This window comes from Crocuta crocuta, unplaced genomic scaffold, assembly GCF_008692635.1.
Source record: "Crocuta crocuta isolate KB4526 unplaced genomic scaffold, BGI_CrCroc_1.0 scaffold256, whole genome shotgun sequence".
In the NCBI taxonomy this organism is placed as follows: Eukaryota; Metazoa; Chordata; class Mammalia; order Carnivora; family Hyaenidae; genus Crocuta; species Crocuta crocuta.
In genome coordinates, this window is record NW_027530999.1 from 1,155,259 (window position 1) to 1,168,973 (window position 13,715).

Consider the following 13,715-nt stretch of genomic DNA (forward strand, 5'->3'; position numbering starts at 1 on the left):
CTGTTTTTTTTTTTTTTTTTTTGTTGTTTTTTTTTGAAAATTAAAAAGGCGTGTGGCTTCCTCTGGCCGACTGGCGTATCTGAGGCTCAGCGTGGTACCCTGTGGTAAAAGTACATGTAGCCCAGGTCCTTAGGGGGCCTTTCTGAGGCACACACTCTGTGGTCATTGTAGATCACCCATCTGAAAACAGAAGACAGAAGAATTCGATGGATTTCAGTGAGTCCCAGGAAGCTTAGCAGAAAAAAAGTTACTGTACCATCCTTATAATAGTCAAGACGTTTTAAGATAACCAAACCCATGCCTGTTGTATAAAAAGGAACAGAACGCTGGCAGGAATTTACTACTGCTTTTTTTTATTCTTGAGCTCAAACAGTAGTCATTAAAGGGGCTTCCAAACATTTTAAACCCTTTGAACTGATAATTCCTTTTGTAAAAATCCACAGATGGCCTCAGAAATCAAGTCAAAGAATTATGTACAACAGCACTAATTTTAGCCTGAGACATAAAACTAGGTAAAAATAAGAAGTAAAGAGCCACACAGTGAACTACTGTACAACTATTAAAATGTCTTCAAGGAATATTTGGTAAAGTGGGAAAATTAGTACAATACAGTATGAAGTGGAGAAGAAGGTTAAAAATTGTACGTGCTGTGTGCATACTTTAAACTTTTAGAAAGTTGTAAATACATACATACATTTATATATAGCATGCGTATACAGACATATACCCTCTCCAAATGAAGACAATAAAACAAAGAGAAGCATATCCAAATATAAACAATGATTATCTTTAGGCCTCCAAATGACATATCCTTTGCATGTTTTTGCATTTTGCAAACTCCTTATCATAAATTGTATTGCTTTTTAAATTATAATTAAGATCATTTTCTTAAGAATATTTTGCTTGGTAATAAAAAAAATTCACTATAAATCAAGTGCCTGTGCACAACTGTTTCATTAATCACATTAAGATGACAACACTAAAGACATATCAAAAAGGGGCACAACCAAGTCCCTGGGGCGGGGGGCGGGGTGGGGAGGGGCAGGGAACAGGTCTCTCCTGCAGTTGCATGGTGTTGTATGAGAGATCAGCGTCCCACCAGGATGGGCAATGCTCCATTTCTCCAGCATCCCAGGGTCTGAGCATTGCCTCAAGCAGAAGGCTGACCCAAAGGCTCAAGGGGAGCTCAAGGAAGACAACCCAGTGGGGTGTGTGGGGATCCAGCCCAGGGAGAAGGTTCTGAAGAGAGCAGCAGCCTCACATGCCATAAATGTCTTCTTCACCACACACATAGCAATTCTACTTAACAAGCCAAGAAGCCCACTGTAAAGCCACAATAAGGCAAAACGGTGGGTGCTTAGGGATGCCAGATAAAACACAGGATACCTAGTCAAATTTAAACAGCAGATAAGCAACAAACAATTTTTTAGTGTAAATACATCCAAGGTTAATACTTAAGACACGTTTATACTAAAAAGTTATGTTTGTTTATCTGAAATCCAAATTTCCAGGGCATCCGGTTTTCTTGTTTTATTGGCTAAAACTGACAATCCTATGGAGGTCCCAGATATCTAGACATTCGGCTGCAGGATCTGTCTTTATTTTGGTAAGTCACTTTGGTATGATGTTTGAGAGCAGCTTTGAATACCAGCTACTTACAGGCTAAGTTCAAGTTATTCAGCTTCTCTGAGCCTCGGTGTCTTGATGTATCAAACAGCTTTAAGAGTATATCCCTACAAAACCACTGTGAGAACCAAATGAGGTAATATATAAAGCACCTAGTAGAGTGCCTGGCATATACTAGGTGCTTAATAAAATATGGATATCATTTACCTTCTAAAAAAGACTTACCTTCCTTCCTTTTTAATATGGCAAACATAATGGCCGCTCATTGTAGATGTTCCCATGTGACTGATGAATGCAAATAATTCGTACACTACGAAAGAGGAAACAACGCTGTTACAGGGCAGCATTAACCAGAAACCACAAGCGCTTCTGATAAGAATTTAAAGTCAACAACAGTGGGGGTGCCTGCGTAGCTCAGTCGGTTAAGCGCCCGATTTCAGCTCAGGTCATGATCTCATGGGTTGTGAGTCTGAGCCCCGCATCAGGCTCTGTGCTGACAGCTCAGAGCCTGGAGCCTGCTTCGGATCCTGTGTCTCCCTATCTCTCTGCCTTTCCCCCACTCTTGCTGACTCTCTCTCTCATAAATAAATAAACTTAAAACTTAAAGCCAGCAACAGTGCACCCCCAGCAACTGTTTAGATGGGAAGACAAAGATTGTTTACTTTGCTATGCTGAGAACACACACACCCACACACCCACCCAAAGCAACCATCAAATTCAACCGGCATATTCGTCAATGCAGGGCATAAACTACCAAAGCGCAGCTGACATTAGATTCCTATCTGGAAGGGGGTTAAATATCCCACAGCCGAGTCTGGTGGCACGCTCATGAATCTAACAGGGCAGTCCTGGCTCTCTCACTTTTAAGCAGCATGAGAGTGGAGGAGTGGTTTCCTTTCTCTGTGCCCATTTCTTCACAGCGATGAAAAATCCACCCACTTCTCAAGGTTGTATAAGGCATAAATGAGCAGTTCAGACTAAAATACTATACAAATGTCAGGATTATGAGGAAGACAGCACATAGCCGTTGTCATTTATAGAAAAGGATAATGCTTCACAGTAGGCGTCTTGTGGTTTCTGACTTGCTCACAATGATATGGTACCAAAATTCAGACTGCATGCTTTCTGAACAAGAAAATATAAAGCCTTAGAGTGTTAAGAACAATGTTTTTCCTCTAATAGGTACCTCCTGCCATCTAGCAGAGTATTCTGTACATACTCATCCTGAATGAATCTCCGTTCATGCTCCCCTGGCCAGACCTCTATCTAAAAACACGGAGTGGGCTCCACGGACTAGCACCTGCACACTCTGCAAACTATTACAGGCCACGACAGAGTGTTTACAAACTTTCCTAATAATTTCAGAACAATACTTAATGTCTGTCGAATCTAATAAGGAAAAAAATGGGCTTACATATTCATTTTTCTAGGGCTCAATTTTTATTGCATTTTCCAAAGCATTGTTTCTGGACATACTCTTTCCCTCAACCCTCCCTCTCTCGTTCCTTCTCTCCCTTGCTGTTCACTCAGGCTCATCCACTTAGTCTCTCCCGCCAAGTCCAGACCTTACTTCCCTTTCACATCACATCTCGCACTGCTCATCACCCCCTCCTTCCTCAAATATTTGCCCCAAGGACACAACCGTCTCTTGGTTGTCCAGCTGCCTCAAGGGCTCCTCCTCACCTCCCTGACCTTTAAACACTGGTGACCTGGAGCTCAGACCTCAGATATTTCTTTTCTCTATCCTGACACTCTCTCTCTCTTTGGGTGATCTCATCCCGTCTCATGGAGTTAAATGGAATTATTTTCTTAATTTCTGGAATGTTCATTGATAATGCACAGAAATACAATTGAATTTTGTATGCTGATCTTGTTTCTTACAATCTCATTAAATCCATTTACTAGTCCTAAAAGTTTTTAGTAAATTCCTTGGATTTTCTATATGCAAAATTATATCATTTACAAATAGATAGAAGATATACTTCTTCCTAGCTAACTTGGATGCCTTTTATTTGTTTTTCTTGCCTAATTCCCTTGTCTGGACTATTCTATTACAATGCTAAATAGAAATGGCAACAGTGGACATCCCTGTCTTGTTCCTGATCTTAGGGGAAAAACATTTAGTCTTTCACCATTACGCATGATATGAGCTACGGGGTTTTTGGAGATGCTCTTTGTCAGGTTGAGAAAGCTCCCTTTCGTTTCCAGTTTGTTGAGCATTCTCTCCTCGGCCTTATCCATCTCAGTTAATGGTGATTCCATTCTTCCATTCAGGACAAATTTTGGCTTCTCTCTCATACCCATCTTTTTTTTTTTTTTTTTTTTTTTAATATAGTTGACACACAATGTTACATCAGTTTCAGGTTTTCTCATGCTCTTTACACACATCCAATCCATCAGCAAATCCTGTCGCCATTTCCTTCAATATATATCCAGATTCCAACCACTTCTTACCACCTCCACTAGTAATGCCTGAGCCTAGTTACTGTCATCACTTCTCCGAATTTTTACAACAGCCCTGGGCTCCCTGCTTCCTTCCTTGCCCTCTACTGACTATTTTCAGTATGGCTATCACAGTAGTCAAACTGTGATTACTACTATTCAAAACCTTCCCAGTGGCATCCTGTATATCAGAGTAAAGTCTTCCTCTCACAATGACCTATGAGGCCAATCTCTTCCCCCTCTCCCCCTCACTCCACCTCAGCTACTCTAGCCTCCTGACCACTCCTCAGACACATCCAGCATGCTCAGGCCTTCAAGCCTCTACCCTTATTGTTCCCTCTCTGAAACTATTCTTTCAGATGTCACAAGACTCACCCCTTACTTCACTGATGTCATGGATGAAATATCACCTCGGAGATGACTTCCTGAACCACCTTATAAAAGGGCAGCTCTCCCTTCCGCCCCCACCCTCACTCCTAAGCTCACCCCAACCTGTCTTTATTATTGTCCAGATAGCATGAAGTAACTCCTGTCATTTTACATGCTTGTGCATTTATTTATTATCTATCTCCTTTTATCTCAGGCTAGAATATTGCTCCATAAGGACAAGAAGTCAGTCTGTTATGTTTACTGAAATATTCCTGACACAGAGAATGGTGGCTTAGCATGCAGTAGACACTTCATAGGTACTTGCTGAGTATATAAATAAATGTATGAATTAGAGAACAACTCTGTTCACCCCATTACTTTACTTGTTTTTATATCATTTTATATTGTATATATTTTATAAACCACCTATCAAAATGTAAATTAGTAAAATAATTATTAAAAAGGGGGGCCTGTGTGGCTCAGTCAAGCACCTGACTCTTGATTTTGGCTCAGGTCATGATCTTATGGTTTGTGCGTTCGAGGCCCACGTCGGGCTCCAAGATGACAGTGAGGAGCCTGCTTACAATTCATTCTCTGCCTCTCTCTCTCTCTCTGTCCTTCCCTCCCTCTCTCTCTCTCTCTAAATATAAATAAATAAACTTTTAAAAAATATTAAAAAAGAAATCACTCAGAGGGGATGGGCGTTCCCATAATTAACTAAATTTTTGTTGTTAGCTGTCACATCAACTGATGAAAAAAAATCCACGATTAAAACCAGAAACCAGACAAAAACAATTATGAATGACAATCATTTCGCCTGGCACTTAGTTTTTGAAATAGTGACCCAAGCACCCTATCTTCTTGGTCTTCCCTCTCCTTTGACCCTCAACACTAAGAATCTACCCAGTAACCAAGGGAGGGTGTGGGCAGAAACTGGTTCATGTTTCTTGACCTTGGTTGGTTTTTAAAACTCTTTGGGATGGGGCGCCAGGGTGGCTCAGTTGGTTATGTAAAAACTCCCTTGGGCCAAAAGGTGAGGGGCTTGCAAATGAGGACATACCAACCATTGTTTGATCTCAAACTCTATTCGGGTAAAAGGTCAGGGGTTGAGCAACCTAGCTCCTTCTGGCTCCAGAAAACCCCTGAGATGTAAATCTTCGATGAATATTGTGATTAGAACGGTCAAACATGTTCCTCAAGCAACTGTTAAGCAACCCCCACCTCTAAATGCAGAATTTTCGCTTCTGTGCCCCAGCTTCACCCCTCTCTCTATATAAACCCTGAGCTATGGCTCCATGGGGAACTTTTTGGGTGCTTGGAGGGGCCATCCACTGGACTGAAATAAACCTGAATAACCAACTCCTTTTGTGTTTTGTGGGCTTTCTTCTTGGTGATTCTCCTTTGGAAAGGGAGGTCTAACAGTTAAGCATCCAACTTCAGCTCAGGTCATGATCTCACAGTCCATGGGTTCAAGACCCACATGGGGCTTGTCATCTAGCTATCACGTGGATGGCTTGGAGCCTGGAGCCTGCTTCAGTTTCTGCGTCTCCCTCTCTTTGCCCCTCCCCCCTCACACTATCTCTCAAAAAAGAACATTAAAAAATTTTTTTAAAAACTCTTTGGAATAATTCTCTATCGAATTTCAATTCTTCAGTTTGAGATACAGCACTGGTCTCCCAAAATGAAGCTGCTCTCTTAGAGTCTTCATGAAATAAAGTGAGGACACGATACCCTGACCGAGGCTTCCCCCCTCCCGTGGAACTGATCCCCAAAACAATGACTTAAATAATGGAACAGAGATTCTAATGAACATTGCCCACGTTAAGCACGGGTCATATAATGAAACATCGCTTAGACACCGACACAGCCAACTGGCTGACAAGAGAAGGAAAGGGATGGATCCACACATTCCAGATACCCAAACAAGCCCCCGAAGGCATTTCTCCTCTCTTTGGTTAAAAACAATTCAATGTAGGGGCGCCTGGGTGGCTTAGTCGGTTAGGCGTCCGACTTTCGCTTGGGTCATGATCTCGCGGTTCGTGGGTTCGAGCCCCGCATCAGGCTCTGTGCTGACTGCCAGCTCGGAGCCTGGAGCCTGTTTCAGTCTGTGACTCCCTGTCTCTCTGACCCTCCCCTGCTCACGCTGTCTCTCTCTCTCTCCTAGAAATAAATAAAACATTAAAAAAAAAAAAAACAATTCAATGTATTCAATGTATACTCAGAATCGTAAAAATGAATTAAAGAAAAAAAAGATTAGCATAAATCTTAGTCCTATAATTAAAATTAACCATGTTTATCAATACAAGCAACCACCGCATGCATTATTCAAGATCTCCTGCTGGAACCTTCTGCGAAAGAGAGCATCTCTCCCAACACATGTGCAAAAAAACTCAACAGGTAAGAAATCTCAACTGATACTTGCTTCCAAAAGAGAAAGTGAAGGCGAATAAACCCAACAGGGCAGCTACTGCTGATTCTTCTCCAAGATCCCAGAGGCCTGCTTCTAAGAAAACAGCATCAGGGCGCCGGTTAAGCATCTGACTTTGGCTCAGGTCATAATCCCACGGTTCATGAGTTTGAGCCCCGCGACCAGCTCTGTGCTGACAGCTAAGAGTCTGGAGCCTGTTTCAGATTCTGTGTCTCCCTCTGTCTCTGACCCTCCCCTGCTTGCACTTGGTCTCTCTCTCTCTCAAAAATAAATAAACAATTAAAAAAAAAAAAAAACAGTATCAGTGCACACACTCCCAAAAAATATGCAGACCCTCCTTCACGAAGACAGAAAAGGCAGTTTGAGGGAAGGCAAATCATGTTTTAAATAATGACTTGCAACAGAGAAACTCTGAAAGTACCCAGAAGAGCTGGACCAAATTGCCTAAACTTCTATATCCCTCTAGAAAGGCAGAATTAAACAGTGTCTGAAACTAGCATCTTTCCCCCTCACTTCCCTCTCCCAACAAAACTTGTCCTTTTCTGAACATTAGAAAAATATGTCCAACCTTCCTAATATGAAGAATTTTTTAATATCAAAATTTTACCACCACCACCCCCACACAACAAAACAGTGATTGTGCCCTGATTTTATTCTCTGAGAAAGGAGTGTCAGGAAATAAGTGTGGCACCTGGGAAACAGGAGCCAGGCAGCCTGCCCTTTCTTGTCATGTGGGGGAATGGCCACCAAAGGGTTGTCTAGGGTAGGGACTGGCATACTACAATGACTCATAAGCCAAATCCAGCCCACAGTCTACTTTTGTACCACCAAGGAGAAAGGAAGGAGGAAAGGGACAAAAATACCAGATGACATGACTAAGGCCCACAAAGTCTGAAACATTCACTATCTGGCCCTTTAGAGGAAAGGCTTGCTGGCCTCGGTCTAGGGGAATGAAAGTTCATCTCACTGCTTACTACTGATTAAAGGTCCCAGACTTAGTAAAGTTACTCATTAACTTGTGGATTTTTGTTTGGTAAAGATACAAAAAATTTCTGTCCAGTAGAATGTATAACCTCAAGGATTTATGACCCCGAGACACTAATTTTATATTTAACTTGGCAATCAAATTATCTTTCAATATCCTAGCTTCTCAGATGCTTTGAACCAGTAATAAAAACAAACTGGTCCCCTCATTAATGAATGAGTCAAAGAAAATCTGTGATATGTGCTCAGTTTACATGTACCTGAGAATCATGATTTTACCTTTTCAAAAATTTTAGTTCAACAACACATAATGACCTAAAGCAACTCTAGAGTCAGGAGTGCAGTTCAATGAATTTATATTTGTTAAGCCATTATAGCATCTATATTCTGTATATCTGAAAGCAGTGGTATCTCGTAAGGGTGTGACACATTTGGTCAGGCTACAGAGAGTGCACAGAATACACAAATGCCAACAGACCCCTTGAAATGACCGAGACCCCAGGGGCTCCACAGCCTTCTGGCAAGAAATGCAAACTGAGTCTTCCAACTGGAAGAACTGGCTCCATTACCCACTTCTAACTCCTTCTGTACAATGGGGNGGGGGGGAGAGGGAGAATATCATTCCTGATTTATTAACATTCGACTCACAAATACCTTATATCTGCAAACAACCTCTACCCAGAACAGCTTGATTTCCCTCATCCCTGCTCTGAGAAAAGAACACAGTGGGAGGTGTGGGGTGGGGGGAGAAGAGAACAGGGTAGATTTGGATTTGGAGCTTTTAGAAAACTTCAGAATTCCCAAAAAAAGCAAAAAGGGCATTTGGGTAAATCAAGAACAGCTTAAGGCAGCTGACAACAAAGACAGAGACTTAAAGGGCCTACAAATTGGCTCCCCAACCTCAACCAGCTCAAAGTTACCAAAACCCCTTGACTTCTCTTTCTTACACTGCCTAAAACTCCAAAGAGCAAACAATTCCCTCCTAAGATTAATAGTTCTCAGTCATTCATACTTTAGTATAAATTAGTTTATTTCAGAGTGGCTTCCTCTTAACTTCCAATAATGCCATTAAAAAAAAGGCCTACAGGAATTACAAACAGATGCTGAAGTGGGTGAGCACTAAGTGTGTGTTGCTTTCAAGAAGGCCACTGATGGGGCGCCTGGGTGGCTCAGTCAGTTAAGTGTCCATCTTCAGCTCAGGTCATGATCTCGCAGTTTAAGGCCCCCGCATCAGGCTCTGTGCTGACAGCTTAGAGCCTGGAGGCTGCTTCAGATTCTGTGTCTCCCTCTCTCTCTGACCCTCCCCTGCTCATGCTGCCTCTCTCTCTCTCTCAGAAATAAATAAAAACATTTAAAAAAAGAAGACGAAGACCACTGGTGCTTAGCTCCGCTGCGTGGCTGTGCCTCCTGCTCCGTGGATCCTATTTCTGCTGCGTCCCTCAGGGAGCCTGGCACTTTGGGAGACCCACCATTATATAAATGAAGTGTCTCTCTGCTCCCCTTGCTGGAAAATCTCAGCTGCGGTAGAAGCTGTCTGTGCCATTACAGCGATGCAGCAGAAGGAGCCAGAGCGATTTTGAGTAATCACAGCCTAATCACATTTTAATTACATTGGCAATCAGTGAGTTCTTTAGGAAAAAAAAGAAAGAAAGAAAGAAAGAAAAATTAAACGCTCATTAAACACATCACAGAAACAGAAATAATTTTGCAAATGGCAGAAGCCCAGATAGGTCAGACTGAAAGGCCTGATTTTTCCACTTTTTATAATATTTAAAAACTCAACAGAAGGTTAGGTGATAGGCCTAAAATGTGAAGAATATGATGATAAATAGACTCTTTTGGAAAACAGACTCCCGCTTCCCTTCCAAGTTAGAAAATCTGCAGTAAGATGAAGAAGGTGGTACACAAGCTTCAGAATCAGAAAGACCTGAAATCCAAGCTGGCTCTTCCACCCCCAAATCACCTAACTTTGTCAAGTCCCCATTTCCTCATCTGAAAACCAAACTGTGAGGAGTGAAGGAAAGCTGTCGACAAAGTGCCTGGTGTCTAGCAGGCATTCGATAAAGGACACACTATTTCACTCAGTGTTATTAGCACTAACCCTTCTTTTTAGAATTTTTTACTGTTTATTTATTTTTGAGAGAGAGAGAGACAAAGTTGTAGTGAGGGAGGGGCAGAGAGAGAGGCTGCGAGCTATCAGCACAGAGCCCAACCCAGGGCTTAAACTCACAAACCATGAGATCATGACCTGAGGTGAAATTGGACACTTAACCAACTGAGCCACCCATGTGCCTGAGCACTGACCCTTCTGAGCAAAGTAGAGAACATTTAAATAAAAAAGTTTCATGCAATGACATTATTTCCTCATTCAAAAAAAGGCAATAGTGATTTTTAGTTAAAATAGTCCCTAAAGGAAGAATTTGATACAAGTGCTTTTTAAAAAAATTTGTTAATGTTTATATTTGAGAGAGAGATAGAGACAGTGCACAAGCAGGGGATGGACAGACAGAGACAAAATCCAAAGTAGGCTCTCAAGCTCTGAGCTGTCACCGTAGACCCTGACATGGGGCTCGAACTCATGAACCACAAGATCATGACCTGAGTCGAAGTCAGACACTTAACAGACTGAACCACCCAGGTGCCCGATACAAGTGCTTCTTTAATCCCTGTCCTTAAATAGTCGCTTTTTTCCCAATTCAAACACCTACCTTGTCATTATTTTCCACGTTAACACGGTATAGTGATGTCCCAGCAGCCACTGTCCTCCTTCTTAAGGCAATGGTAACCTAATCTGGCTTGTAGGGTGGTGGTTCTCAAATTTACACTGAATTAGAACCACCTGGAGGGCCTGCTGACCCCTAGATTGCTGGACCCACCTCCAAGGTCCTAATCTGATAGGTCTAGAGTGGGGCCTCACAGGATGCATTTCTAACCAGTTCACAGGCAATGCTGATTTTCCTCACAAGCTAGGAAGGAAGGTCTCCATCCTCAGGCTCCATGAGTGGGGCCAGTGATCAGGGGAGGGCTGCGCAGCACAAGACTCAGATGCTCAGGACCTTTGCTAAGAACTCCAGGATGGTGCTCTGCTGGATTTTAACCTGGAGACATACATTGTAGGAGGGACCGGCAGCCACCTCAGGGCCATTAGGGAAAGCCTGTCTGAGAGTGGCACCAACCCAGAGGAAGTGGAGCCAAAGGGAACAAACAGATAAAAGGGTTTCAGTCCCAGGGAAGCCGGGGTGGCTCAGTCGGTTAAGCATCCGGACTTGTGATTTCAGCGTAAGTCATGATCCCATGGTTGTGGGATCGAGCCCCATGTTGGGTTCCTCGCAGAGTGTGAAGCCTGCTTAAGATTCTCTCTTTCTCTCTCTCTCCACCCTCCCCCCACCCCTCTCTCCTGCTCACACTAGCACATTCTCTCTGTGCTCTAAAACAAAATTGTTTTTTTAAAAAAAGGGGGTTCAGTCCCAGAGTCAAGAGCAGGCCTCGAGTCAGGTCTCCCTGGGGCCATCCAGATTTTATGATATAATACTTCCCTTTTTGCTTAGATAAGTTTGATTCAGTTCCCTTCTGTTTATAGCAGAACCCTGAAAACACAGTTTGTTGGTTTTCCTGTCTGTTTTGGCTGTCCATTTTGCTCCTAAATAACAATTGCCTAAACCATTAAATTGTCTTCATTACCCCCAAGTCAAATGTCTCCACCAATTCACCAACCCAAAATGAGGTCCAGAGCAATGTTTTGGGAATATAAACAACCTAACCACACAGAATACACATCAACTGAGGTGAACCTATGAATTTAAGGTAATTCTAACCAAATCCCTACAGAATGGCCAATTACAAGATCAGGAACTTTCCAAAATCCAGCAGTAACAATTTAGAAAACATAATGAGAAAAAAATTATATTAAAAGATATACAAAAAATTATATCCATAAGTAACACAGAAAACGTAATTCTGAGAATAAACTAAACCAAAAATATACAGGAAGTTTATGAAGAAAACCATATAGCTTTGCAGAGGCGGGCAAAGGGAGAGATGAATTTAAAAAAAAAAAAAGAATAGCATGCTTCTGGCCAGAAAAACTCAATATAGTCGAGCTACCAGGTATTCCCAAGCTCATATGCAGTATATGAAACTCATACAAATCAATAAAAAAACAAGATGAAAACCTCAATAAAAAAATGGGAAAATGGACCAAAGGAAATGAGGAAGTGATTATTAACACAAGAAGAAAAACAACCAGCCGATAAAATATGAAAAATAAGGGCAGTACTTAGCCTGATAGCACTGGTGGGAGGGACGGGGGAGCAGGAGAGGCAGCAATGTAATCATCTGCATTAAAACCTCGAAAATAGGCAGTTTTGACTCAAAAATTTCACTTCTGGAAATTTACCCTAAGGAAATAATCAAATCATTTTTAATAGAGAAAAAAGGAATAGAGGGTAGAAGAGAAAAAAACTGAAATGTGAAACAAATGTTTACTACCTGGATAGTGACTGAAGAAGGTATTTGTTGTACTTCTGTAAACAGAATTCATCCTTTAACAAATTTATTATTTAAAAATAATTGCTGTCATTGAGAATAAACTATTAAAATTAATAATAATTGCTGTCAATATCACTGCTAGGAATTTACCCAAGGGATACAGGAGTGCTGATGCACAGGGGCACATGGACCCCAATGTTCATAGCAGCACTCTCCACAATAGCCAAATCATGGAAAGAGCCTAAGTGTCCATCAACAGACGAATGGATCAAGAAGATGTGGTTTATCTATACCATGGAATACTACATGGCAATGAGAAAGAATGAAATCTGGCCACGTGTAGCAACATGGATGGAACACGAGGGTGTTATGCTGAGCAAAATAAATCAGACAGAGAAAGACAGATACCATATGTTTTCACTTACAGGTGGATTAGGAGAAACTTAACAGAGGACCATGGGGGAGAAGAAGGGGAAAAATAGTTGGGGAGAGGGAGGGAGGCAAACCCTGAGAGACTCTTGACTGCTGAGAACAAGCTGAGGGCTGATGGGGGTGGGGGAGAGGGGTAGGGGGGTGATGGACATGGAGGAGGGCACTTGTTGGGATGAGCACTGGGTGTTATATGGAAACCAACTTGACAATAAATTATGAAAGAAAAAATAAATAAAAAGGCAAAAAAATAAATAAAAAATAAAAAAATAAAAATAATTGCTGTCATCTCCTAGATGTAAAAATAACCTTATTATTTGAAACTCTTTCTATAATCACCTTTTATTTAAATAATAATTAGTTGGCCTAAAATCAGGTGTATAAATTATACTACTGTACACTGGGATATTATTAGTATACGTTCAATGGTCTAGACTTACATATATGTACACCCTCAGCTAGGAGGAGAGCAAGTTATAAAAAGCATGTATAGAATGAATGTCCTCTCTTTTTTTTTTTTTTATTTATTTTAAGAGACAGAGCACACAAGTTGGGGAGGGACAGAGAGAGAGAGAATGAGAATCCCAAGCAGGCTTTGCATTGACACCATTCCCACCCCCGCCACCAACACGGGGCTCAATCCCACAAACTGTGGTATCATGACCTGAGCTGAAATCAAGAGTCAGATGCTTAACCGAATGAGTCACCCAGACGTCCCATGAATGTTCTATTTTCATAAATATACATATTTCTATTCATTTTTATATATTTGCATAGAAGGGCCTAAAGAACACACACAAAATATTTATAGTGGTTATGACTGGGAAGTAGGATTATAGGTCATTTTTATTTTCTTCTTTCCTTATATCTGTACTTTCTCAGGTTGCTAAAATTATTAAATACCCTTTTCAATTATAAGAAAAATAAATAATATAAATGTTAATAATTT

At 41.4% G+C, this 13,715-nt stretch overlaps 1 protein-coding gene across 1 annotated transcript in view; it reads right to left on the minus strand.

The window, feature by feature from the left end:
• Positions 1–37: 37 nt before the first annotated feature.
• Positions 38–13,715, minus strand: part of USP13 (ubiquitin specific peptidase 13) — a 98,930-nt gene continuing 85,252 nt past the window's right edge. Inside the window, exons 20-21 of the mRNA XM_077770555.1 lie at positions 1,852–1,936; positions 38–180 (exon numbers count right to left, since the gene is read on the minus strand). Of these exons, the coding sequence (XP_077626681.1) occupies positions 87–180; positions 1,852–1,936 (179 nt within the window). The 3' untranslated portion in view covers positions 38–86. The remainder of the gene's footprint in view (positions 181–1,851; positions 1,937–13,715) is intronic.